The sequence below is a fragment of the Sesamum indicum genome, linkage group LG1 (genome assembly GCF_026168435.1).
Source record: "Sesamum indicum cultivar Baizhima isolate 11 linkage group LG1, ASM2616843v1, whole genome shotgun sequence".
Lineage (NCBI taxonomy): Eukaryota > Viridiplantae > Streptophyta > Magnoliopsida > Lamiales > Pedaliaceae > Sesamum > Sesamum indicum.
Genome location: NC_142657.1, coordinates 11,075,215 through 11,100,845, shown reverse-complemented (window position 1 = coordinate 11,100,845; position 25,631 = coordinate 11,075,215). Strand labels below are relative to the sequence as shown.

The window sequence follows — 25,631 nt, the reverse complement described above, 5'->3', positions numbered from 1 at the left end:
TATTAACATTATTTCAAACATAAAGTTTACTGTTTGTAGATAGTGGGAGAAATATGAAAGTTAATGGATGAAAAAAAAACGATCAAAAAAAGGGAGATATCAAAAGAATACTCTCCCTTAATATATAATTAGTCTGGAATATTGTATGTGTGTGTATAATTTCTAAAAATAAATTTATTATTATTTTTATAGTTTAAAGAAGTACTTAAAAAATATATGTTATGATAATAAATTAATATAAATATATTGATTTATAAAAAAAAGCTGATGAACAAAGATAATAAATAATGTAGATTAACTAAAAAAAATGCATGAAAGAAAATAACCGCCAGAAGATAGTTACAAAAAAACTATGATAAATAGAGAAGTTCGGAAAAAACTAATTAATTAATTTAAAATTTTTAAAAATAAATAACGTACCAAATTTAAGTGGGACACCAAAAAGGTGCTCTCACTTAATATATAGTATGGATATAGTCATCGTCGAAGTTGAATAAATGCCGTAATGCAAGTTTATTCAACAATCTTTACGTAAAAGTTTCGATAAACAACAAGCGAAATAAAAGTTGATTATTACAATTCATTAATGTTATTAGTTACAAATTAGCATTTAAAAACTTAACTACATATAAAGCAATGCTAGAGCTAAATATAATTCTTCTACATTTCACAACATTATTTTTTTTTAAATTTTCTATTACAAGAAAACTAAAATCTAACAAATTCTTGTGTAATATTGTCGAGATCTTAAGGTAGTTCATATTCCTACATCTTACTGAATTCCTTCAAACAAAATAAATAATAATAATTAAAGAAGTTCAGACAATGGATCTTTACCTATCATATCCACATTTGAGCAAAAACATAACCGTTACATGCAAAGGAGAAAAGGGCATAATTGAGGAGCTCAGACAGTGAACTGGAATCGAACAACAATTTTAAGGAAATATGAACATAGTTATGTCCGTTTATTCTAAATTTCTGTGCAGTATAAATAAGCAAAAATGAGTCTTTTAGAGGAACTTGTTTGTGTATATATATATATAAGAAAGAACAAAAAATGATCATAGTACATAAAAAAACGTTTTTTTGGCCCACTTACAGAAAATGAAGTCATAGTATGAGAAATTGTGAGAGAGGTCCGACGGTGCGCACACAAATGTGTTAACACGTGTTAGAACACTCTTTTCGTCCAATTTCAGCAGACGCACCTTCTCTATTTCAACCCCCTACAAAATCTCTCCTCTGAAAGAAAATCTTGACCCGACTTCTGAAAAATCAGAGAATTTTTACTACTTAGTACAGAATTCAAGAAGGGGCCTATAAATCTTGGAATTCAGGGCAAAAATGGTTGCTGGGAAGTCCCCAGACTGGCTTCCTCCTGGCTTTACTGAGAAGGTCAAATACAAGAATGGGAGGAAAATTAAGGTAATTGGGTTTTTCTTCTTTTCATTTTCTTTGAGCTTTTTTTTTTCTTAATCTATGGAGGATTAAGAACGAAGAATTGATGCTTTATTCTGCCTTTGAGTTTGTGAGGATTGCTCTACTGTTTAATGAAGAGTGAAAAATTGAATCTTGGTTTGGCGAGTTGGGCATTGAGTCTTGGATGTATGCTGTAGCTAAAGAGACGTTGGATTTGGCATCTTCCGCTGGATTCTTAAAGTGTTCTTGTGTTCCTCGACTTGGTTAAGTAGCTGCATGTCGGAATAGAAAGAGCTAGATTGGTTTGATTTTGAGTTAACAAGCGTTTGGTTTCTTGCAAAAATGTAGGGAAGCATATGGTTCGAGCTTCCTAGGGCTCGTAACTGTCAATCTTTAAGTGGGTTAGCTTAATTATTAGTTTGAGGATACTTGATGCGGAATGGTTGTGAGCTTATGTGCTTGCATGTGTTGTCTGATGTATTTACCTGAACTCCTGAAGGACCTTAACCCTTCCTCTTCCGATGTTTGTTTGTTGGAAACGAATGGCAGGGTGGACTTGGCGGATTGGCTTTTGGAAAATCCGTTAGCGGTCGTCTGGTAGAAACAAATGACAGTTTGCACATTTGTTTTCTAGTTGCCTCTATTAGTTAGATAATCGTGTGAAGTTAGTCGGTGGACTGTAGGGCTTAAACCTTTCAGTAGTGTACCTAACTGATACTTAAAGTTGAAATGTGAAGTGGGATGTGTTTCATTAACTCTTGTTATCGATTCTGAAATAATCTCCCAGCTTTAGATGGTTTGCCATTTGGGCACCTGCAAAATCCGTGGCTTTTGTTGTCGGGGTGTGGTGCACCATATTGCTGTAGCCTACATATTGGTCACAGTCAGAATATCTAAACAGCTGTGGGGCCTTGAAAAGGGTAAACAATTTATGACAGATGCCTCCCAGTTTCTATAATAATCATGTGCATATCTTCCAAACTGGAAACTATGCTTCTGTTTTGACTTACTACACAAGGAGGGCTCATGGAATCATTACGGAAACCATCGAGCATGTGCTTTTTTAATTTTACATGTGTTACAGTTCTTACAAACTTCTGCTTTATATTTTCGCCTAAAATGCATAGAATGCTCAGGTGACTGACTATCTGCAACAAAATGAGAAGTAAGATTTGGCATATCCTGTTTTTTCAATTTATTTTCCTTTATAAGTTGGTACATACCGTAGACATTTATTTTTGTAGTTTTATAAACAAATAAGGAAATAGTGAGAGTTGGCAGTTTCAACATACATGGGAACCTTAAGCAGGTGGAATGTGAGAATATTGCGCAAAATGAAAAATAGGAAAAAGTGATATAGGAGACAGTAAGTAAACCATCTTTCGTGTGTAAATACCTTTTATTGTTTGTCTCTCTCTTGATTGTGTAGGGGTTTGGGATTCAGATAACTAGGAGAGGAAAAGATGGAAAGAGACTTAAAAATTTACCATATGAACCTTTAAATATGTTTTTCCTACAAATGGGAAGGGAATGGAAGTATTTCAACTTAAAAAGATTCTTAAGAAAGGAAGTATAAGTATCAGCATGAGGTAAAATTGTTTTTAGCTACACAAGCACTAAAAGTTATGTGATCCTTTCTGTTAGCTACTTAGCTACTCTTCTCCAGAAGATACAGCACACTTTGTCGATCAAAAGCTGACATCCACAACGAAAAGGAGGGGGGAGAAATAGGTTACTGCAGACCATCGCGAGAATTTCCTTTTTCTCTATGCTATTCTGCCTTTTAGGTTTTTCTCTTCGCTTGTCATTTTGAGCAGGAGTTTCTGCTCCTTTCTTTGCTGGAGATTCAGAATTCATAACTTGAGGATTGCTTGTATTCTGAAGCATTCCATCTTCCAGGGTCCCCGTTGTAAAAAGTAGAACTATCTATTAACTTATGTAGAAGTCATTAATATAAAAAGAAGCTATCTGACAAGTTGCTTGTTTTTTGTCTCTAGAATGGCATAATGTCAAAAGAAACATTTATCTGTTGGAGGAAGATATGTGAATAGAATATTAAGGAACTGAGACCCATGTCGTGTGTTTCTCATTGCTGCAGTACTACTATAATGTTGCAACTGGTGCCAAATATCATTCCAAAAAGGAAGTCCTAAGTTGTGCTACAGCAGAGAATGGCCTCCTTGGTACACCTGAAACAACAAAGGTTAACAACAGTGGGCTCTCTTCAAATAAGGAAGTTGATACTGTGAGTGTTCAGATCAACTGGTCGGATCCTGTAATTATTCTCGTTTATGCTTTCTTTGCCCTTAAATATGATTTTCTTGTACTGTTAGCAGATATTAGATAAAACAAATGATTCTCCTGGGTGGTTGCCCAGTGGATGGACAATGGAGGAAAAAACACGACAGAGCGGTTCCCGCAAGGGATCAGTTTACAAGGTTTGTAATGTACATAGGAAGCATATAATTTTTCTCCAATTGTTGAGGGCATAGCTGCTATCCAGTTGCATTTTTACATATTCCATGTTAGGGTTATGGAAAAAGAATATGCTGTATAATTTCACACTTTCTAAAAGGTGTTTGAAATTTAAAAGATTACCAAATTTTTGCAATTATGATTGCTGTCAGAGCTTCTACAGAAATTCCCATGCTGAAGTTAATGCTAATATGATCATGTTCTATTTACTAATGCAAACACTATAAATGCATGCAGAACTTCTGTTTCTGGTCAGTGCAACCTGTGTTTTGGTCACATACAAGGGACCTGTTGCTATGTGCTTTTTTTGTCAGTCTCCACTACTATTGCCCCATAATTTGACTCTTATGTTTGAATACATGCAATTATCAGCTTAGAAAGTTTTCCCAATGGAGGTCTAAAATAAATGTTAAATGAGCTTTCATGTTTACTTTTTTTACTGAATGTATTAAGCACGGCACATTGACCGTCCATGTTTCATTTTTCTGCACCTTTTTTGTCCCATTGTTGAAAGTCATGAAAAGTGATAGTTAGAATTGGTTGAAAGGGTATTTTTTCTATGTTAGTTTCAAATCCAAGAATTCTTCATCGACGTGGAACCATAAGTCCTTGCCAAAATAAAAAGAACTGACTTTACAATGCCATGAGGCCATATTGGAGGCATGCTATGCCACTAATGCATGTGGCTTGGAGATTGTAACATAGATTGCAGAGAAGTTAAGATGTTACCATATTCTAGATTTCTGGAAGTTGCTGGTAGATCTCGTATTTTTACAGTTGCAATGCATGAAGATGCAGCAATTTGAAAGATTTTATTGTTAACAAAAATGATTGGATTTTTCCTGATAATGTCAACCTAAGAAATCATTACTTGTTATTAGTATCTAATGCAAAATCCTTTTGTGAGTGACTGGAAGGAAGCACAGGCCTCATTATCAGAATAGCACAAACCTCTCTTGTCTCATTTATTTCTCTGTCCTCACATTCCTGGCACAATCTGTTGTGCATTCCGTTGTATTTATATGTTCTAAGTTGGTGTCTTTATTATGAAGTTGGGTTATTCTGACGGGGTAATCTGGACCTCTATTTGTTTCACCACTTGAAGCTCTCCTGTTGTATACATTTTTAACCTACAGTTAAGATAGCCATTAGACATCTTATGGAGTCTGTGTTTTTTCATTTTCTTTCAGGTATATACTGATTTATCATCCGGAAGCAGGTTTTATTCACGGGCAGCTGTGACTCGATATCTGAATACTGTAGATCATTCTAACACCGTGACTGTACAAAATAAAGTACGCACTGGGTCTCTTAGTAATTTTTGGTGTCACAAACTGCTGTAATCATCTTTTCCTTTTCCTAGTCAAAAACAAATATTCCTTAGTTATTTGGTTTGCACTGCATTCAAATATTGAAAGTTGATATGATGCCAATCTTACAGACAAGAATCCAGAGCTATTTCGAACTATTTAAACACTTGAAACGTCATATTTTGTGCCCAAACATCCATAGAAACATGGTTGAAGTGTCTGCACAACCATGTTTTATGTGGGTTTGCCCATAGTGAAAACAATTCATGTTTACTAAATTAAGTTGTAAATTTTCAGTTTAGTTATTTTCTTGTGTTCGAACTTGTGGGTGAACCATCTATATCATTCTCTATATTTTATGCTTGCTTCTGGTTTTCGTATACAGGATTTGCCTTAAATTACTCCTGATTTGTTTATTTGCACTTAACATAAGGATACAGAAGATGGATGGTTCATTAATTTATGTTAATTTTGCATGACATAAGGCGAAAATAGATGGATGCTTCATTAGTTAAATTTTAGTATGAAACTGATCATTTTGGGCATTGCATTTATCTTTATTCTTCCTTTTTTGGGATATTTATCTTTCAGCTTGACAATGTTGATGAGCCCGTTCAGAACGTGTCTCCACAAGGCATATCCATGACAAGTACAGATCACATTCCTGAAAAGAACAACGGCTCTTTCAAGAGGGTTTGTAGCTCATTAGTTTATGTTATTACTTTTGCTTTAAATTATGCCTTATTTGTTATTTGCACTTGACATAAAGAGATAGAAAAGGCCAGTTTGTTAGTTTAAGTTACTTATTTTACGTGACATAACTAGACGTAGATGGATGCTCCATTAGTGTAATTTTGGTTTATAATCCTTAGTTAATTTTGCCCATGTGACTGATCTCTGTTTTCCGTTCCTGGATATCCATCTTTCAGCTTGACAATGTGGATGAGCCCTCTCCAGACATGTTCCGGGAAGGCATATCCATGACAAATACAGATCACGTTCCTGAAAAGAAAAAGAAGAGCAACTCATTCGAGACGGTTTGTAGCTCAATGCTGTTCTAGATCCAATGAAACCATCTTATGTAATTTCATCATCTGATATTTCAAGGTTATCCAGGTGGCTGTTGAGAGCTCAGCAGCTGATGACCTGCCACCAGGCTGGATAAAAGAAATCATTACAAGTAAATCTGGGAACAGAATTAGAAAGGATCCGGTAATTAATCCTTTTACCATTTGTTGGTACTCCAACAGTAAAGCTCAATGCCTTAATTCCTGGTGATTGTGCACTAATGCACTTTCCTTGTTTTGGTTTCAACATGTCTCTTGTGTTTGCTTATTATGTATAGTTGCTGAGTGCTTTTAGTCCAGATCAGTTTCTGTGTGCTACATCTCATCATGAAAAGTGTGCATGATTTCTGCAGTATTACACAGATCCAGTTAGTGGTTACGTATTCCGTTCCAAAATGGATGCCTTGCGGTATCTAAAAACCAACGATATTGGTAGCTGTGCTTGCAGACCAAAGAAAAGAGAGTTGGAAGATCTCAAGTTGATTAAGAATAAAGTCACAGTAAGTCAGCAACTTGCTTGACCTCCTTCGTGTATAAATAATTTGTTTTAGCCTTTTGTTAATCTTCTTCTGATATATTTTTGCCATTTCGTTATATTTAACTTGCACTTGATTACCCTTTTGGAGTGAGTTAAGCTGAACTGTTGGATTTGTTTCGTATAAGTGCAAACAGAAAGGTTTTTAATCTGTCACTTGAAGACATGGCAAAAGGTCAATATTTCCAACCTTTTCTTTTTACTTTGATGGTAAAATGATGTCTAGAAACGAAAGTTATGTTGGATAATAATTAAACACAACAAACTTGCTAGATGTATAACAAAAACATCCTCGTCCAAGTGCTGAAATACAACATGGCGTGCATTTTGTTCCTTTCCTGCAGTATACAACTCCAGATGTTTCATGAATTTCATGCAAATTTACAGCATATGCACTTCAAGCCCTTATAAGCGTGAGATTCACCTGCCTCATTTGTGAAATCAACCCACCCGGCCCCTCTTCTCTCTCTTTCTGTCTCTCTATCCTCTCTGTGTTTTTGCGCGCGCATGCGTCTTTGCATTACGTTTGCCGCCTGCCTGCATCTCAATGTGCACTTCTTTGTTGTATATTATTTATTTATTCCTTTTCTATTGGTGGGGCTGCGCAGGGTTTCTTTATTGAGTGAGGCTGATAATTGACTGCCGAGTTTGTTTGTGTGTTCATCAATTAAAAACTTATAATATCCATCCACCAGGGGATTTTGAACAGATGAAGTAACTACAATAAAAATCCCAGTCATTTGGCCTATGTTGATTTGTGCGATTCACAAGATATAAACAAATCTTGTCAATCGTTATCCAGGCCCTGTTGTATGCATAATGTCGCTTTCTCCAGCTTAATTGGAATGCTTCAACTTTGTTTTGGATTTCGCCAAAAGAAACTAAGCAATTTTTCCGTCACATTAAAGAATGTCCAGATACAACCAATATAAGTGCATTCTGAAATAGTAATCCTGATTGTCTGCTCTTTCCAATTTTATAATTTGGTTATGTAAGTTCTCTGAAAATCTCTATTTTCTGTTTGTAGTCTACTGTTCCAGCTAGTGAGCAGTTGTCTGAGCAGAAGAGACAGCTTTTTCCTGAATTATATGGCGGTATGAATAACTCAATTTAAACTAGCAATTTCGGGGTACACTAAGTTTGAGGGGTTCTTGTTAGCCATTAAACAGATCTGCATAACTCCGAGCCACTGAAAATTGATTGTGTGCTGCAGGTGGTGAAAATTCTGGTGCTGAAATTCCAGCAGAATCAGAGGCCAAGATCTTGAAACAAATGCAAGATAACTCAAATTCCAATGCTGAAACGGACAAGAATCCTGAACCAGCAAATGAAGTCCCTAAACCAGATGCTGGAGTTATGGCTGTAGATGTAGCTATCTCCTCCACAGTAACTGATCCCTTGTCCAATCAGAAGATTTTAGAAAGCGGGACAGAAAACCAAACTGATATAACTCCAGTGAAATCTAGAACATCGAAGAAAAGAAAGGATACAAGCTTGCCACAACGGGCTTCAAGAAGACTTGCAGGGTCTGAACCGGAGGTGCAGCCTAACTCGGTCTTGAATGAACGTTCTCTTAGGGCTGCGGCTAAGAGATCCTCCAGCAGTGAAGTCAATACGTTTTCCAGTCCGTCCGTCAAGGCTTCAGCTAGAATTCCTCTGCCATCTGATGTTGAGCCAGCAAAAGAAGAAACTCTTCCTGTAGTCGAGTCATCGGACAAAGCTGAAAAGCCTCCTACAGAGGACCAGGCTATTCCAGATGAGCAAGCAGGTACACAGGCTAGTGAGAAGCAACAGGATGACGGCAAACGACCACAAGAGTCGCAGCTTTGCTATGACTTTGGGGACTCTTGGTCCGATCCATTAGAGTTTGCCTTGAAGACTCTCAGGGGGGAAATACCAATAGACGATACTCTCTCGTTCGCTGGTTGCTTCGGTGAGCAGGTTGGCATTCCTTACAATAAGGCAGATGGATGCTTAAAAGCATCACAATGTGACGAGCCCATCATTTTCCAAAATGCGTTTGGCGACCATTCTGAATCATCAAAGCAACAGGGGGCCGTTAATGATCTGCCAGCTAATCCATCATCGTTCTCTCCCCTGGGTAATATCAGCTTCCCGACTTGTAACGGCTTCAACAGTCAATCCAGCACAGGGGCTGTGAAAAAGGATAGCCAGACGACATTTAATCCTTAGAAAGCAAAGCAGAATCCTAAGCTGAACAAAAGGTTAGTTTGCCAAAGAGATGCTAAATTATGTTAGGTCTAAATAGAATCACAATTGTGAATGGATTTCTGGAACCAGTGTGTGTGCCTTTAGCTTCTTGTTCTTGACATAGACATTATTGCTGCCTTTCTTGCAACCTTTGAGGCATTGAAGAAAAAGGTTTGTGCTCGATGATGGAGGATTATTGGAGGAATCTTTAGATGTAGCTTCAGGACCAGAATCTTTGTCTCCATCAATGCATACATGCAAACTCTGAAACTGCCCTTCCATGTAAAAACTATGTTATGTTCTGTCAATCCTCTGATAGTACTACACCTTTTGACATGTTATCATGCCGACCAACTGTTGCCATTTGTATGTTGCGGTATGAAAGAGCAATACATGTAGTTTGCCCAGCCTAGCATGAAATCCTGGGCTTCGGTTATTAATGTTAAACAACAGTGATTTGACTTTACAAAAGCTGTCTGTATGCCTACATTGGCTACACCCATGTCCTGTTTGGTTTTAATGTTTCTAGAAGTTGATTTTTGGAAGAACTCAGCTGCAACCTGGAGTTGCCGAAGCTGCAGCTCTTAGATTACGTGATCTGTACATCCGAGCGTTTTGAGGATCAACTTTTCCAGTAATATTCACATTCAGCTTGCTGATTTTTTAGTACCCAATACTGTCTAGATTGAAACATTGCATACTCTGTCATTCTTTTCTAGTTGTCATGGGACTGATGAAATACAAGATTTATGCTCTTTGACTATGAAAATACATAGTGTTATTAACTATAATGTCTCAATGAAAACCAATCCGGACATCCTCAAATTCCAAAATCACATGGTAAAGAACTCAATTTTTATTACCAATGCAGTTCAAATACAGAGCCACAAAGAGGTAATAAATCAGAAATAGCTGATGACTATCAACTTCAATATGAAGACTCCTTCCAGCCACCATAGCTTTCTTCTTGTTCACCAAATCCCTCCTCACAGCCTCTCTGCAATCAAAGCAATATCACTAATTCTTAATCACCATATGCATTCTCTCATCAAGTTCTTACACTACCGGGAAAAAACGAAAAAGAACACGACGGAAGCTGGATTTTTTACTTGCCTCGGGAGTGAAGTTGAGCCCGACTCTGATCTCGCCGCAATATTCTTCGTCCTTAACGACATTGTACGACATCGGCGGGATGCTTCCTTCAGCAAACAGCGGCTCAAGTGGAATCCTGCAATGTTCCGGCAAGATTAGCTTGTTTGCATTTCTCTACACGTCTTTTGCTCTCTGATTGGGAACACATCTGAGAAATTCTTGTAAGAGGAAAGAAAATGCTTTGAATCCATTTGCATGAACACAAGTATTTTTCTTGCTTTTGCTACGTAAATAGTTCAAAGTTGTTGTAGTATATATCGACTATAATAGCGATTGCTAAAATTTAATATATTAGAAATCAAGTGCAATTAACACAAAATACTACTCATTAGTATATATAAAGAGTTTTAGAATAAAATTTAATAAAACATTGTTCTCAAATGGGAAATTCATGTAGTAAAAAAAAAAAAATAATAACAAAAGTAATAAGAATCTATTCGTTATATATGTAATAAAACATTAACGTATATAGTATTTCATGATATTATCATATCTGGACGCAACCAATAATATCATCAAATCTGCCGTATCATTCGATATTATTGGTAATACATATATACTCGAAAAAAATTAACTATTGGTGGATATTTACGAATCAGGTAGGACTTTTCTAAATGTGTTTAGCCCAAAATTATCGTATACCGACCGATATGTGAACCATTACTTACAAAGTTTGAATCATCTGACTTAATATTAATGCTTTGATAGTCGTTTTGTCCTGTAATAACCTTTAGAGTTCTTGTCTGCAATAAACTCAAATTGTCTACAAAACTCGAGAACTTGGAGATCCGCATATATAAGAACATAGAAGTAAGAAATTACTCACTTTGCCTCTCCCACAAAATCATCCCCAGAAACGCCATCGCTGTCCAGTATCTTAATCAGGAGCTCCGGAACGTCATTAGAAAGCGCGAACACAAATGTCTCGTTCCACTCCGGATCACTTCCCTTTCCTGCAAAACAAGACAGTCGTGTCTGAAGCTGAAAAACACAATTAAAATGGAAAATCAAAATGAAGCAATGCTCTTGAAACAGTACTACAAGATCTAATTCTGTAAACCTGATGCAACACTGCTTTTCTTCTCCTGAGTACGACAAGTGATTGTCACATACGGATCCATGTTGCCTGATCACATGTAGTCATAGAATTATGACAAGAATGAGTAAACATCGAGTGACTAAGTTCAATGTACGGAGCCAAGATTGCTAAGAAAAGAACACATTTCCCATGAATTTCTAGTTCTTGATTCTGGGTAAAACCAGATTTGAACCCTTTTCTTGATTCATTACTACGAGATTTGGAGAGTGCAGATCAGCGAATTGTGGGGTAAACCCAAGTCAAAATCTCAGTGAAACTTACTTAGAAAATCCGTGTTTTCGAGGCCTTTAGCTCCGACAAGAAGGACTTCAAGAGTTCCTCGTACCATCTTTCTTCTTCAGCGACGGAATTAAAGTGAAGGGATCTCCGAGAAAATGCAGATCTTGATGAAGGAAAAAATCTGGGACTGATGTGAAAACGATGATGAAATGATCCTTTTGTCTGTAGCTGTTGTCCGATCAATGTACGAGTTGAAACTGATCAGACGAGGGGAGTCGACTATTTCTACGCGCGAATCAAGAACCGGGTCAGCCTGGAATTGGACCGCCATGCAATGTGCACTGACTGAACCGGAAGTTACTTATAAGTGGTAAATAATTGTTTGGTCAAATTACATTCTCACACCCCTAAAATTTAACTTAATTACAAATACATCTATATAAGATCGAAAATTACATTAACTTCGGTTGAGGTTTGCAACATATTACTAACTAACCCAATTTAAAAAGTGTATATGTACTTGAATGCCCTCATTCATTCCCAATAAAAAGAAAACAAATATAAGATAAAATTTAATGAAATGACCAAAATGTCCAAAATAGATAATATCATCTTACACCAATTTTATTTTATTTTTTCTCCGTCTTTCTATATCGTCTTCCCATGTCGCAGTTTCTTGAAATCTCTTCATTTATGTGGATCTTCATTTTAAAATAGTGCAACACTTAGGGGTGGGCATTCGGATTTGATTGTTCTGGTCCCGACCTGACCCAATTGGGTTCAAGTATTTTTTTTTCAATTTTTTTTTTTTTATAAAAAATTCGGGTATCGTACTACTCAATATTCGAATTAAAAAAATCGGGTTTGTGTTCAGTTAGGATTTCACTACTTGAACTACCCGATCGGATTCTTGAATTTTTATATAAAAAAAATAAAGAATTATATGTCGTTTTATATTTGAGTTTAGGTTACATACATTGCCTTTTCTTTTCAACCTTCTATTCTTCTTTTTTCCTCCCAACTACTAAGTCGCAAGACCCCCAACCCCAACAAAAAATTCTCTTCTTTCTCTCAAACCCTAAGTTTCTAAAATGTCATAACAAGATGATAGAATTAGAATACCAAATCCAAAATTAATATTATTTTTTATTTAATTAATTATAAATTTAATTTTTTATTATTTATTGTAAACTCAAACACTTTAATTTTAATAAAAAAATTGAAAAAAAAATAGAAAAAAACCTTTTATTAATTTTATTAGAAACAAAAAGAAAAGGAAAAAAAAGGCAATTTTGCCTCTAACTTTTTATTTTAAAAAAGAAAAAATTTGAGCATCCAATTAAATTGAGTATTCGAAAGTCGGGTATCCGATATAAAACGGATCGAGATCAGATAACTATTTTAGCTGCCCGAAAGTTAAGAAATTCGACCCGAATTATCCAAACTTTCATTACCCGATCCGACGCCCACCCCTAACAACACTTATTAAATGAAATGATAAGGGATGTCTTATGCGAAATTTGATTTAAAGAATTTTTTAGTAAAAAAAAACCAATACAATCATAGTTGGGATCTTTTTGGGGTGTTTTTTATTGCATATATATAAAATTTGTGGAACCTTATCGAATGAAATTATATGCAAGATGAAATAAATTTAAAAATTTAACATTAATTTCAATCTAATAACAATGCACTTATTGGTCCAAACTCGAGGAAATATGTATATACGTTAATTGTTTTAATCCATACATAGGAATTCTTTATGTAGGAAGTCACATTTGATTTACAATGTTTTGTGAGAAAAAAGGTATGGTGGTCTGAGATTTCCTTGGTTTGATCTGATCTGATCTGGAAGGGAAAGGACATGTTTTTTATAATGATTTTAATATCATAAAATTGTCAGAAGTCAATGATGAATGGAGTGGTCGGTGTGATGAATGATTAGTGAAGGCTAAGGTATGGTGCGAAATTATTGGGAAAGACCTAATCACGGAAAGTTGACTTCAATTATGGTAGGTCAATAAATTTCAGGCATTTTTACAAAAAAAAAAAAAACAAAGAATGCAATTTTAATCTCTTAATTTGGGATAATTTTTGTACTGCATGAATTGATTTTCACAATTTAATTTTAGAATTTTAAAATTTTGCGCAATTTTAGTTCATTTTCCTTTTCCGGCTAAATTGAATGAAAAATTACATGTGATTTGTGTACGACCTGATGAAATTGCAATTTAATAGGATTAAAAATGCCAACTACCCTATGTTTTCAAATTAAAATGATAATTTAATTGGGCCATATACAAAGCACATTCAATTTTTCGATCAAAAAGATTAAAATTATCAAAATTTTAAAATTATAAAAATAAATTATGAAAATTAAATCGAATAGAATCAAAATTACTGCTCCTAAATTATATGCATGATTCCTCCACTTTCTTAAGGTTTTTCATGGGATCGCATTTGTCACATGATTCATATAAAGAAATTTGAGATTAACTTAAAATTAATATTTGTGAGTTAATATTGCTGTGGGTATTATGTCATCTAGGTACGAGATCAAGATAGCATTTGACAATCGACGCCTTGAAGGAGAGAAATGCGAAGCCTGAGGAAGAGAATACGTAGGAGGCAACATATGATAATTTGATTTTTAAGCTTTGAAAGAAGCAATGCGATGCCAAGGTAATATGTGGGTACGAAGTGCTAGGAAAAGGAGGATATGAGGCATTATTAGCCTCATGTTCGAATTCCCAAAATAAAACATATGACAAGAATTTAGTATTCAGATACAAAGTTAGGAGCAACTATCTATGATTTCGTTTCCTAACTATAAAATCTACGAGCAAAATAGAGAATCTTCAACACTGATGCACCAAGGAAGATGAATTTGGGAGGTTCATCCAGGGAAAATCCTCCTATAAAAAGACTTCCATCCGAGGCCAAAAGATCATCTTGCTTGAGTAAACAATTCATATCACATCAAATTGGCGCTGTGTGTGGGAAATTCAAGTCATTAGATGGTAAGGAAAAGGATGTAATGGGCTCTCAAGGAGAGAAGGCGGTCGAAGGTTGGATGTATTCCTATCCTTGAGGAGCCACCTCGGGATGATCCTCAAGAGGAACATCTATCTCAACTACCTTCTAGCCTGAGATAAGCAATATCCGATAATATGAAAGCCCTATTAGAAGAAGTTGTAGAAAAAGGAGCCAAAACTGCCCTCAGATGGATACGAGAAGAAGGAAAGAAACTTCCCCAAAACCCCTTACATGGAGAAAATCACTCTCAAAGAGTATTCAAAGATTCGGAGGGAAGTAGTCGGGTTTTTAAATCAAAATGACCCGTGGAACCATTACCTAGGGATCCATGCATCGAAGCTTGAGATTATAATAATCAATTTATAGCGGCCATGGACTTAATAGATTCTAGTGATGCCACACTATGTCGAATTTCCGGCACTACTTTACTAGGGGGGCACAAACTTGATTCTCTCAACTTTCCCCGGGGTCCATTCAAAACTTTGATCAAATAGTCAAGGGATTTTGTGCAGCATTTTGCAGGTAATAAAAGGTATCCAAAAAACTCGACCTACTTATTTGCTGTAGTTCAAGAAGAAGGAGAATCTTTTTCCACATTTGCTAATGAGAGATATATCTAATATAAGTCCAAAACTCCTGTCGGGAATAATGGCTCAAAGACTTCGGAATGGGGGACTAGTTGATTCCTTGATAGGGGAGCCAACCACTAATTGGGATGAATTGCTGATGAGAACTAAAAAGTTTATCCTCATTGAATAATCGAGGAAGGTGAAAAATTCTTATCATCCCCGGAAGGATTACTCGAAAGAAACCACCAAGAAAACTTATGAGGAAATAAGGAAGAACATTGATGTTGTGTGAAAATTTACACCCAATTAAGTACCACACCGATGCAGGCTCTTACAGTTAGAAAAACAAACATGTGAGATAGCCTTCCAAGATGAAAGACAATGAGGATCGTCAACAATCCTCTAAATACTAGAACTTTGACCGAGATTGAGGGCATAACATGAAAGAATGTTTCATTTAAGTTAACAAATGGAGAGATTCTTTCAAATGGGATTACCAAGGATACAATTATATAAAACTCACTAAGAAAGACCAAGAAAAAGCCAGCTTCATAATTGAGCAGGGATTGTATTGTTACGATGTGATACCATTCGGGTTTAGAAATGCGGGAGCCATTTATCAAAGGATAGTAAACAAAATTTTCTCCCAGTAAATATGAGGGAACATGGAGGTTTATGTGAAAGACATGTTAGTCAAAAACTGGCACCATAGCAGTATCTAGAGGATCTGAGGGAATGCTTCACACAGTTAAAATGTCATGGGGTGAAACTCAATCTAAAAGAGTGTATTTGGAATAGGAGGAGGAAAAGTTTTAGGATGTCTAGTCTCCTAGGGAAGGATAGAAGCAAACCTAGTATCATGGCTATACAATAGATGAAGGAGTCGAAGTCCATAAAAGAGGCACAACAACTCATGGGAAAGGATGGCTGCCCTGAACAAATTCATCTCAGGCAACAGATAGTGGTCTACCTTTTCTTAAAGTTCTCAAACATATAAAAGATTTCCAATAGACCAAGGAATGTAGCCAAGTTTTCATAGAATTGAAATCCTATCTGGTACGATCCCCCTCCTGAATAAGCCTGAAGAGGGAGAAAGATTGTGGATTTACCTAGCCTTATCTAACGAAGCAACTAATGTCGTCCTAACTAGGGAGAAGGGAGGGATCCATTTTCCCGTCTATTACACCAATCATTACTACAAGGAGTTGAGATTAAATACGACCCTATGGAAAAGCTAGTTCTCGCCTGAATTCACACGCTCGAAAATTATGACCCTACTTCTTAGTGCATCCTCCCACAACTTTTACCAATCAACCACTAAAACATGCCTTACAAAGAAGTACAGACACTAGGATGGCGAAATTTTCGTATGAGCTCAATCAGTTTGATCTAGAATACCGACCTCGAATCTCCATCAAGGCTTAGGCACTAGTAGACTTTTTTAGTCGACTGCCGGATATAAGAGAAAGATAAAGCAGAGGAATGGATTCTATACGTGGACGGGTAGGCAACAAATAAACAAGCAGATGAGGTGTTGTCTTAATAAATCTTGAAAAGGAAGAGCTCCAATTTGTAATTGGGTTCGATGAACCAATCTCCAATAATGAAGTGGAATACGAGGCTCTTCATCCGCCGAAAATGGAGTAAGGTAAATGAAGATCCATAGAGATTCCCAACTTACGATCGAACAAGTGTTGGGAACATATGAGGCTCGAAACGACTACTGGAATGAGTAAAGAGTCTTTGTCTTAATCCAAAGCGAGTGAATTGGTCCAAATTCCTAACTAAAAATAATCGAGCGGATAGGTTAGCTAGGATAGGGAGCCCTGCATGGATGGTATTGACACTGCCCAAATCACTTTGTTGACACAAAGCCCTGAGGGTCAAACTTACGAGATGAATCGAATAAAAAAATCATGGATGGATATAGAACTATCAATGGGTAGGGCACCTACCCAGACCCAGAACCAAAGAAGGCCCAAAGAGAAAGATTTGTACCCAAGCCCTACCCAATTCATTAATTTCAACTCAAGACCCAGTCAGACCCAATTTTTAAGGTAAGGTTCGACCAGACCCTTTTTTTTTTCTTTTCTTTTAAAATTATATTTTTCCTTAACTTCCATCAAACAAAACATTGCTCAAACAAAAACATGGTAAAAATGACAAAAGAGATTATCTATATATTACGGTGACAGTGTGAAGGAAAATCTTAAGTATGAAACAAAAAGTTAGATGTTAAAGTAACTCATAAACAACATTTTCTTATATTTCGCATAATCTATTTGGAGCCTGGAGAAAATTCATTTCCTCATAATTAAAGATCACACAACAGAAAAACGCATCCTGTCAACTTTATCACCAAAAATATGGGGAAAAGAGAACTCCAACAAACTATCTTCTACATTAATAAGGTCTAAATAAACTGAAAAGTGTTTGATGTACATTATATATTTACTGATCACACCATCCCTTTTTTCCTACAACTTGGGAAAACATGTTATTGCCGCTGCTATTTGTTACTTGAGGCCTGCATTACAATGCCATCAGCATTATTTCAGAAGACACAAGATATGAAGACAAGATGACATCATAATGAATTTAAAATGGCTTATTACAACATGGAGATAATTCGCACACTAAGCACAATATCACATTTAGCAAATGGAGAAACTTGTTTCCATAAATTGATTCACCAGAACAATTATATCTTGCCTTATCATAAACTAAATCATGACCACAACCTCCCCTTCCCCAAAACTCTTGTCAGAACTGAAAATAAATAACCTTATGTGTGCACGGAACATTAGGCTTAAGCTTATATTTATTCACCACTTTAGGTATAACAAAGTATCTGTCTAACTTCTATTCCTGTGTGTCTAAAGAAATTGCGTATAAATCATGGTTGTTTGTGAAATAGAAATCAAACAAACACCCAAACAAGAGTGAAAATAGAAATCAAACTCAAACTTGTAATACTAAAAAAGAAAACAAACCCAAAAAAGAGTGATGACCCCAAACCCACACAAAAAAATTCAACTATACATCAAAAAGAAAAAAAAAAGAAAAAAAAGTCCAAGAATCTTAATGTAATTATATGGAATTTTTCTTAGTATAGCAAACTTACATTCTTTTTGGGTGGGTGCGCAAAGGTGCGGCAAAATCGGCGGATGTGGTGGCGGAGGAGGCGAGTTTGAAGGAGGAGCGAGACAGTGAGGTTGATGAGAGATGAGATTGAGAAAGCAGAGAGGGGGAATGATTTGGGGAACTACAAAGAGAATTGGGATGTGTCTGGGTAATAATAGGTAGGAGCGGGTCTCCTACCCGACCCAGATCCAATTCTTTTAATTCAATGGATCTAGACCCATTATTATGGTAACTTTGGCCCATTTATAGGCATAGTTGGATGGATCCAAGATTTGATCGAAAATAGAAATTTAACAGGAGACAATATGGAGACAAATAGAATAAAAAAATTATCAGCACGATTTTTCACAAAATGAGGATACCTTTTCAACAAATCCTTCACTTTGTCAGCATTACGATGCTTACGACCTAAAGAGACTTGGGAAGTAATGGGAGAAATTCATGAGGGATGCTGTAGGAATCACAGAGGAGGAAGGAGTCAAGCTAAAAAAATTATGAGGAATGGGTACTTTTGGCCAACCATTCAAAGAGACAGCATGCAATTGGTGAAAAAATGCCCTCGCTACTAGATACACGAAAATCTACACCGTGATTCCGGAGTCAAATTTGAATTTACGAACGCTTCCTGCCCTTCGACCATTAGGGAATAGACTTGGTAGAACCATTTCCTTCATATCAGGGGCAAAAAAAAATTCCTTATTTTCGAATTTATATTTTCAGCAAAAGGAGTACAAGTGACATGTTATGAAATAAAAGTTTACTTGCTAAAGCATGATCTTATATTTTCGACAGCAAAAGGAGACATACATGAAGCATAAATTGCTAAACATCAAAATAGATATCCATCGATAAAAACAAAAGGTGGATTGAGACCACGAAGGACTAAAATCGACTATGATCGCTAAAATAAAAGAGTGGGCTATGACTACTTAAACTTAAAACAAGTAGCATCATCTATATCATCAAGGAAATTTAGTACATCAAAAGTGTTATAGATGACTAATTCCTTACCCTTATCTCTATCCACTTGCTCCCCACGTGTAGTAGGTATATCTCGACCAACCGACTGCTGTGCCTCATCCTTATACTTCTCCATTGTTGGTTGTGCAATAGGGGCTGAGTGTCACACACGCTGCACATATACATTCACTAGTGGTTTTAGGGCTTTTTTGGTGGAACAATCTTTAGTAGCATGTCCCAAGCTTATACAAGTGGTGCACTTTGGTGGAAGCCACTCATATTCAACATCAACCTTGCATGCATGTTCCCCTCCTTCCTCCGTCGGCGACATGATAATCAAATGCTTTGGTAGCTTTGCGTTAACGTCAACCATGACACATACATGAACGAAATCCAGTCTCGTGCATGCATTAGTGATCGCATCTGGATATAGCGGTCTCCCAATGCCACTCGCCGGTACTTAGACCATCATTAGTCCACAATTCAACCGGTAAATGCTGAAGTTTGACCCAGATTGGCACTTGCGTATGTTTCTATTTGCGTAGGATCATGCCCGGCTTTCACTTCTGCAACACTATTAGTTGTCCTTGGAACAACCACGGGCCTCCCTGAATGACTTCCTCCATAGCCACAACCGTCTTAAAGCTGAAAAAGAAAAACTCAATCGTCGTGGTTGTGACTTCCATCACCAACAGCCAAATAGATGTGACATAATCTTTCACATGGTGATAATACGAGCATAATAACCCACCACTGTCGCATTCCATCTTCGTGAACCTTTCCGGATAGTATCCAACGAGGGTCGCACAATTATTTTCCCATTTTGCATCGTGGGTGGCACATATGACAATATTTTACACGTCGAATTATGAAACACATTGGCAATTTTATCATCAGAATTCACAATATTCGAGCACGGGTGAAGATGCACATTACCGATAAAAATATAGATCAGTGAACTCGTTGGAATATGAAATTTGCAGCAACATTCCCAGGTATCGAACTCCTCAAATCTGGATATTATCAGCTTCCTTTTCCGCTATAAGAGTGACCGAAAAATCTGGCAACGAGGGGCGAATTGCAGTAAGGTTGTCTGCATGAGAAACAACAAGAGATGTGACAGCAGCAGCCACAGGTTGGAGCTGCATCGCGGCGATAGGAAAAGTGGTCGGAGACATAGCAGCAACAGAAACAATAGACGCGTCTGTAATCAGTTCCTAGCACATGGGCAACGGAACCATAGTACGAGGCGGAATCATGCGAGGAGGACGCGACAGCAATGGCGGACTCTCATCTTCTTCGTCAAAATTCTCAGTCCAACATCTTTGTAAGTCTTTCAACGCAGTGATTGAATCTGCATCCCTTTGTCTATAACCCAATGAGACAACTTCAGAAATTGAGCGAATCGGAAGCTGTTCGTCTCCTTCGCGCCTCCATCATTCATGGCTGCAGCTTTCTTATTACAGAGAATGGTTTCCTCTTCGTCCGAACGCCCCAATTCATTAGCAATGATACCATCCATGGCCTTCGGATCTCCTTCATCTCCAGAAACAGTCCCAGTTTCGCCATCATCCTCCTCAGCCGAGTTGCTGTTGTGTGATGTGTGTGAGATTTTAGGTGTGCTAGTGTGTGTGAGAGAAGAGAGAGTTTTAGAAGAGTCCATTCTTTTTAAAAATAAACACGATCACCTTGTAATATATAAAAAAATTAGTTTTTACTTTTATTTACTCTATTACCCATAATATATATATATATTTATATATAATTTCTCTCCAATTATGTTTTTCCTTCTCGCTGATAATACCATACAAAATTGCCAAAGAAAAAAGAACATAATCGCTGAAGAACCACTGCATCGAAGTTAACAATCAGGTAAACAATCTTTTTAGTAATTTTTATTTATTTAAACTAAATAGTTTAGAATAACTGAAAATACTCATTTTGAATATTTTCATTAATAAAAAATATTGTTATTCTTATTTGATAAATATTTTTATTAATAAAATTTTTAAATTTTGATATACTAAAATTGGATTAGTATAATATTAATTTATTTATTTTCTAATACAAAGTGAAGAGAATGGTAATTTAGTAAAATTATAAAGTTGGTCTTTTCTTCTCAATCTGTTTTCTTCTCACCAAATAAGAATTTTTTTTTGAGATTTACTCCTCTTCCAATCATACCAAACAACATAAAAGAAAATTATTATTCTTTCCCTCCCCTTTTCACTCCCCCTCCCCTTCTACTTTTCTTTTTTTCATATTTAAACCAAACGAACCCTTAAGTAAGCATCAAATCCTGGTCGTGGGATCATTTTGACAAAGATTTACCAGATTCAAACATAATGCATACAAACGTCAAAATCAAAATTCTCTTTGAGAATTGTAAACATGGAAAATTGTGAAAACCCTTTATCCATGATCATCTGTGTTGCTTGTTCAGAAATTAACAACTACGCAATAAAGATAAATTCGAACGTGATCATACTTTACTGTTTCATTATCCGATAAGGTCTGTACCTACAGCCCAACTTTTCAACATTATTTATTACAGGCAAATGCCTGTGTCAATTTCGGATTCTGCTATTCATGGGCAGAACACAACCCTGTAATTGGTACCAGCCGGGCAAGTGAAAAGACTTGTCGGATCATCCTGAGGATAGCTATATGCATCAGGGCACCTCACCTTGAAAAACCTCGAATAATCTTTTGGGCTGCAGCTTCCAGGCCTGTTAGTACAACAATACTAATTATTACGAAAAACAGTACACGGGTTGTTACATCCACCGGGGACCCAAAGCACGTTGGGGCACTCTTCGTTGATCCGGGCGGTGCACCTGAGGTTCCGACGAACATTAGTTGTTGGGCTGAATTCCATCGGAATATTGAACCCAGATACAAGGGAGATGTCAACAAAGTCCAAGTTACTGAACTGGTTCAGGGCGAATTCGGCTAGGGTGTTGGGGGCTCGGCCGTAGCCCTGTCATTCTAGGATCACATTACAATAAACAATCTGGCACTGGCCTCGGCCACTACCATCGAAGTTGCAATTAGTCTATCCCCAAATTCGGGCCCGCATAGTGCTTGGTGAAACGTTAATTTACCAAGACTGACCGGGGTTGAGCCTTCTGCCGCCACCAGGCGAAACAGTGGCCCAAACAGTGTAGCTGCATCGGTTTGTGATGTCGAAAGTGGCTGCATGGGTGAAAGTGAAGAATGAGATTGCCAGAATTCAAGCTAAAAGGGTGAGAGTCTGTTGGAATACAAAATCAAATGAACAAATGAAAGAGGCAGCAGTCGGGAGAAAATTGAGTTCTCCATTTTTCTGTAAACAATCTCTGTAAAATCTGTTGTACAGGGGAAGACGAAGGCTGATACGAAAAGATATATATGACACATCAGCTAACTACCTAATAACCAACTAACAGAATTAATAATGACCTGGCCGAATAGAAACACGAATAAGTGATGCAGCACTCCACATAAGCAACTTATCAACAATACAAAGAAACGTGTTTCTATAATACGACTTCACCCTGTATCTAAAATTCCAACGCCTTCTTCATCATCAACCTGCTTTTCCTTTATTAAATGCACAGACTCAGCTGCTGCACTTCATGTTGTTGCTGGTGACTAACTCGAACAGCCCCCCCCCTCCCCACAAGTGGGACTGGGATCGAAGGAGACGAGGCCCAACTTGGAGGTGAGTGACAAGAAAGACTTCAATGGTACAGACTTGGTAAAGACATCTGCCAATTGTAAAAAACCAGAAACAAAGGAAGGTGACACAAATCCATCCTTTTAGGCATCTCTAACAAGATGACAATCCAATTCAATGTGTTTAGTTCGCTCGTGGAAGACGGGATTCACCATTATATGTAATGCGGCCTTATTGTCACAAAACAAGTCAATCGGATGAGAAACATGGATGTTAAAATCAAACAGTATATAGGAAATCCAATGAAGTTCACAAACCGTCGAAGCCAAGACACCAATGCATCACCAAGGAAGATGCAATATCCAGTAAGAGAACGTCTAGAGTCTAGACATGATGCCCAATCTGCATCACAGAATGCATGAAGAGTGAAGGAATTGGTTGCTGGAAAATATAGCCCCTTGGAGGGACATCCCTTAAGGTATCGTACCACATGCAAAGCAGCCTTCCAATGCGAGTCACAAGGTTGATTAAGGTACTGGCTGAGCTGCTGTACGGGATAAGAAATATCTGGTCGAGAAAATCCCAAATAGAGTTGTAAGTGAATGGAATAGATGAAGATTAGTGCATATATGATTTGTAGCTCCAGTGTCCAATATCCAACAACCTAAATCAATCCTTGAGGGTGTAGAAACATTACCAGCAAATTTGATGTTCTCACTGCAAGCAAAATTCAAATAGCTGGTGATAGGATCACTAGCTGCATTGTTTCTTTGCATGAGTTTGATCAGGTCAGCTATTAAATCTGTCATCTGCTTAGCATTATTATTTTCTGCAGAAGTATGTTGTTCATTCGTTGTTGCAGCTGCAAAGGACTTAACCCCCAAGACCTTCTTCTTCTTCTCATCCAAAGTCTTGTACCAATCTAGTACACCATGGACTTGAAAGCAAGTATCTAACGTGTGGCCTGTTTTATAGCAATGCGCACAAATCAAGTTTTTCTTGTCCATATATGACCTTCTCTTATTCTGAAACCTGTCAGCACTCTCTTTCCTGATATCCTTTGAAGCAAATTGATAAGCCACATGTGGAGGTACAACAACCACTTCAGTAAGTGTTTGCCTCTGCTTTTCAATTGTGAAAAGCATAGAGAAAGCCCATTCGAAGGTAGGCAAAGGATCCTGCATTAGCACCTGGCTTCTTTCGTTGTCGAATGTCTCATGAAGCCCCATAAGGAACTGCATCAATTGTACGTGCTCATTTTGTTCTTCAATAGCCTTATTCACCCCACAAGTGCATTTTGGATTAGGTGCAAAACTTAAAAGTTCATTCCAAAACATCTTCAACTTGGTCACATAAGCAGTAAGGGACAAATCATGCTGCGTAATAGAGGAAATTTTTTGTTGAATCCGATAAATCATCGGTCCATTGCTTCTGCCGTATCGAATTTGTATTTTTAACCAAAGTTCCCGAGATGAATTAACAAACATAAAAGATTCAACAATTTCTCTGGAAATGGAATTCCATATCCAGGAAGTAACCATAAGATCAACACAACGTCACTGTTCAAAGGATGTTGATCCTGTCTCTGGCCTTGGAAACGGACCATCGATGAAGCCGAGCTTCATTTTCGTACCTAAGGCAATGTAGATAGAGCGACTCCACGGTAGAAAGTTCGTCCATCCAGAGGAGAAGTAGCCAGTGTCAAGCTAGAATTCTCCGAGGGATGAATGTAAAGCGCTTCTCGCTCCACCGCAGCTCTGTTTGAGCTTGGTTCTGCCATATTTCTTCAATTCAAAGGTATCCCAGAGACCTTCATATAGAAGGTTGTGATACCATGTTGGAATACAAAATTAAATGAACAAATGAAAGAGGCAGCAATCAGGAGAAAATTGAGTTCTCCATTTTTCTATAAACAATCTCTGTAAAATCTGTTGTACAGTGGAAGACGAAGGCTGATACAAAAAATATATATGACACATCAGCTAACTACCTGATAACCAACTAACAGAATTAATAATGACCTAGCCTAATAGAAACACGAATAATTGACGCAGCAGTCCACATAAGCAACTTATCAACAATACAAAAAAACGTGTTTCTATAATACGACTTCACCTTGTATCTAAAATTCCAACGCCTTCTTCATCATCAACCTGTTGTTCCTTCATCAAATGCATAGACTTCAGCTGCTGCAATTCATGGTGCTGTTGGTGACTAACTCCAACAAGGTCTTTGATGAAGCCCATGTCGTTCGAATTAAGATCAATGACTTGTAGTGTGATTTGGAGAACAAATAGGGTTGGGGTTTACATATCGAAGATTGGCGGCCAAGACATATTGCATGTCCTAATAATCTTCCTACGTTTTAGTTAGACATTTCAAAGATGTCGATAAGAACGTCTGGTACTGATCATGTCGATTCTTGAAATATTAGCATTCCAGAAGGACTGTCGGCATAATTTGGACGTGGAAATCCGCATATAGTACAATGTTGGAAATTTCTCTGAATGTACTGATCTTAAATGGGCTGCTCTCATTTTCTGTCTCCGTACAAGTTTCAATTGGGAGCTAGCCTAGGATGTTTTTTCATTACAAGTGGTTTAAGAAAAATCAGAGTGGAATTGGAAATAGATAATTTTTATTTTTAAAATTGCTTTTGAAAATACTGAAACTGATTTTTTAAATATAGTTCAGTGGAGTATTGGATTTTGAAAGAAACACCTTAGAGAAATAACTTCTTTTATTAGGGGTTAAATGAGAAGGGCGTTGTAATT

General features: G+C 37.0%; 2 protein-coding genes and 1 long non-coding RNA gene across 4 annotated transcripts; 1 reads left to right on the top strand and 2 right to left on the bottom strand.

The window, feature by feature from the left end:
- Positions 1–1,143: 1,143 nt before the first annotated feature.
- Positions 1,144–9,361, top strand: LOC105157598 (uncharacterized). 2 transcript variants are annotated; one of them, XM_011074010.3, is made up of 10 exons: positions 1,144–1,428; positions 3,521–3,667; positions 3,756–3,860; positions 5,088–5,192; positions 5,799–5,900; positions 6,137–6,244; positions 6,324–6,419; positions 6,628–6,774; positions 7,837–7,903; positions 8,023–9,361. In XM_011074010.3, exons 1-10 carry the CDS (start codon positions 1,348–1,350, stop codon positions 9,000–9,002), a joined length of 1,938 nt encoding a protein of 645 aa, XP_011072312.1. In that variant the 5' UTR covers positions 1,144–1,347; the 3' UTR covers positions 9,003–9,361. The 2 variants fall into 2 exon arrangements, with proteins under 2 accessions (XP_011072312.1, XP_011072316.1); XM_011074014.3 differs by having other exon boundaries at positions 1,145–1,428; positions 3,759–3,860.
- A 393-nt stretch (positions 9,362–9,754) lies between these two features.
- On the bottom strand, positions 9,755–11,805 carry LOC105157589 (elicitor-responsive protein 3). Its single transcript, XM_088881819.1, has 5 exons — positions 11,533–11,805; positions 11,233–11,298; positions 10,999–11,125; positions 10,130–10,248; positions 9,755–10,013 (listed from the first exon to the last, which is right to left on the bottom strand). Exons 1-5 carry the CDS (start codon positions 11,597–11,599, stop codon positions 9,949–9,951), a joined length of 444 nt encoding a protein of 147 aa, XP_088737945.1. The 5' UTR covers positions 11,600–11,805; the 3' UTR covers positions 9,755–9,948.
- Positions 11,806–17,385: 5,580 nt separating this feature from the next.
- On the bottom strand, positions 17,386–18,351 carry LOC148789454 (uncharacterized). Its single transcript, XR_016066744.1, has 2 exons — positions 18,220–18,351; positions 17,386–17,622 (listed from the first exon to the last, which is right to left on the bottom strand). It is a non-coding gene; the product is annotated as an uncharacterized LOC148789454 (long non-coding RNA).
- Positions 18,352–25,631: the final 7,280 nt, after the last annotated feature.